General features: G+C 36.0%; 1 protein-coding gene across 1 annotated transcript in view; it reads left to right on the forward strand.

Annotated features, from left to right (window-relative positions):
* The first annotated feature begins 998 nt into the window (after nucleotides 1–998).
* LOC122254866 (sodium- and chloride-dependent GABA transporter 1-like) overlaps nucleotides 999–1,328 on the forward strand; it is a 35,640-nt gene continuing 35,310 nt past the window's right edge. Inside the window, exon 1 of the mRNA XM_086533569.1 lies at nucleotides 999–1,036. Within this exon, the coding sequence (XP_086389695.1) occupies nucleotides 999–1,036 (38 nt within the window). The remainder of the gene's footprint in view (nucleotides 1,037–1,328) is intronic.

Genomic DNA, 1,328 nt, shown 5'->3' on the forward strand with positions numbered 1-1,328 from the left:
AATAGAATCTGAAAAACGATTTTAACCCGTTGGATATTATTTATATTGTCCTCATGATGGTCTGATAAGTAACTAAATATAAATGATGCAATATCTGTTTGTCTTTTGTTAAATACAGTTGCATATTGCAATGTTTTTTTTTTCTGTTGGGGATTTGTTCTGTTATGTGTTTATGATGCATTTTATGTTTTTTTTTTTATCAGTTTTATTTGTCTTGTTAATTGGTTTCATGCTAATTATTGTTTTATAAGCATTATGTTTGTCTGTGTGAGAGAGGGAGGGGGAGGGAGAGAGGGAGAGGAAGAGAGAGAGAGAGAGAGAGAGAGAGAGAGAGAGAGAGAGAGAATGAGTGAGTGGGTGTTTGTGTGTCTTTGTGAGATACATATACAGTACACATAGACGACATAACAATATGTACATATGTGTACGCATAAGCACAAACGCATGCATATTTATTCATGCACTCGGACACATGCATCGCCGACTATGACCTGCATGACAGATGCGTGACAGGTCAGACGGCCTGTCACAGGTCATGGGCGTGAAGACCCCCGCCCGCGCGTCCATCCCGCCCATGGCAGAGAAGGAGTACCAACAAGGACCTATTAGTGTAGTCGTGGGCGGCGACTAAGCTTTCGGTGGGTGGAGGAGGGGTGGGGGGGGGGGTATTAGGCGAATCAGGAGTGGGCGTGGGAGAAGGAGATGGGCGTGCAGGACATCGACGGAGAGAGAGAGGAAGAAGGCAATAGTCAAAAAAATAAAAATAATAAATAAAAAAATAAAAAGATAAATTAGATAAAGCATCACAGATAGATAGAAATATATAGGGATAAGATATTGATAAATGAATTAACTGTTTCCCCTTCACATATATGTAGATAGATAGAGAGATCGATAGATAGATAGAGAAATTTATATATATAGATAGATGGGTATAGATATATATCTATACCCATTATTAGATAGACAAAGTGATATATATAGATAGATGGGTATAGATGTACATCAATAGAAATATATCCATACCCATCTATCTGTATCTATGTATATACCCATCGATAGAGAGATTGATACATAGATATAGATAGATATAGATATATATATGGAAATTATAATAATGATAATAATAATAATCTTAATGATATAGAAATCTTATAGAAAAACAATTAGCCATTAGTGAATAAACCAAGATATTCAAACTTTAAAAGGTTTAATATGTGGACAAAAATATATCTCTTCTCCCCCCCCCTTTCTCTCACCTGTTTGTCTATCCATCTGTCTTTTTCTCCTCACTGAAAGAAAAAAATAAAGGAGAAAAAAATGCCTAA

This window comes from Penaeus japonicus, unplaced genomic scaffold (assembly GCF_977035675.1).
Source record: "Penaeus japonicus unplaced genomic scaffold, GWHDUDI00000001_assembly GWHDUDI00000039, whole genome shotgun sequence".
Taxonomy (NCBI): Eukaryota; Metazoa; Arthropoda; class Malacostraca; order Decapoda; family Penaeidae; genus Penaeus; species Penaeus japonicus.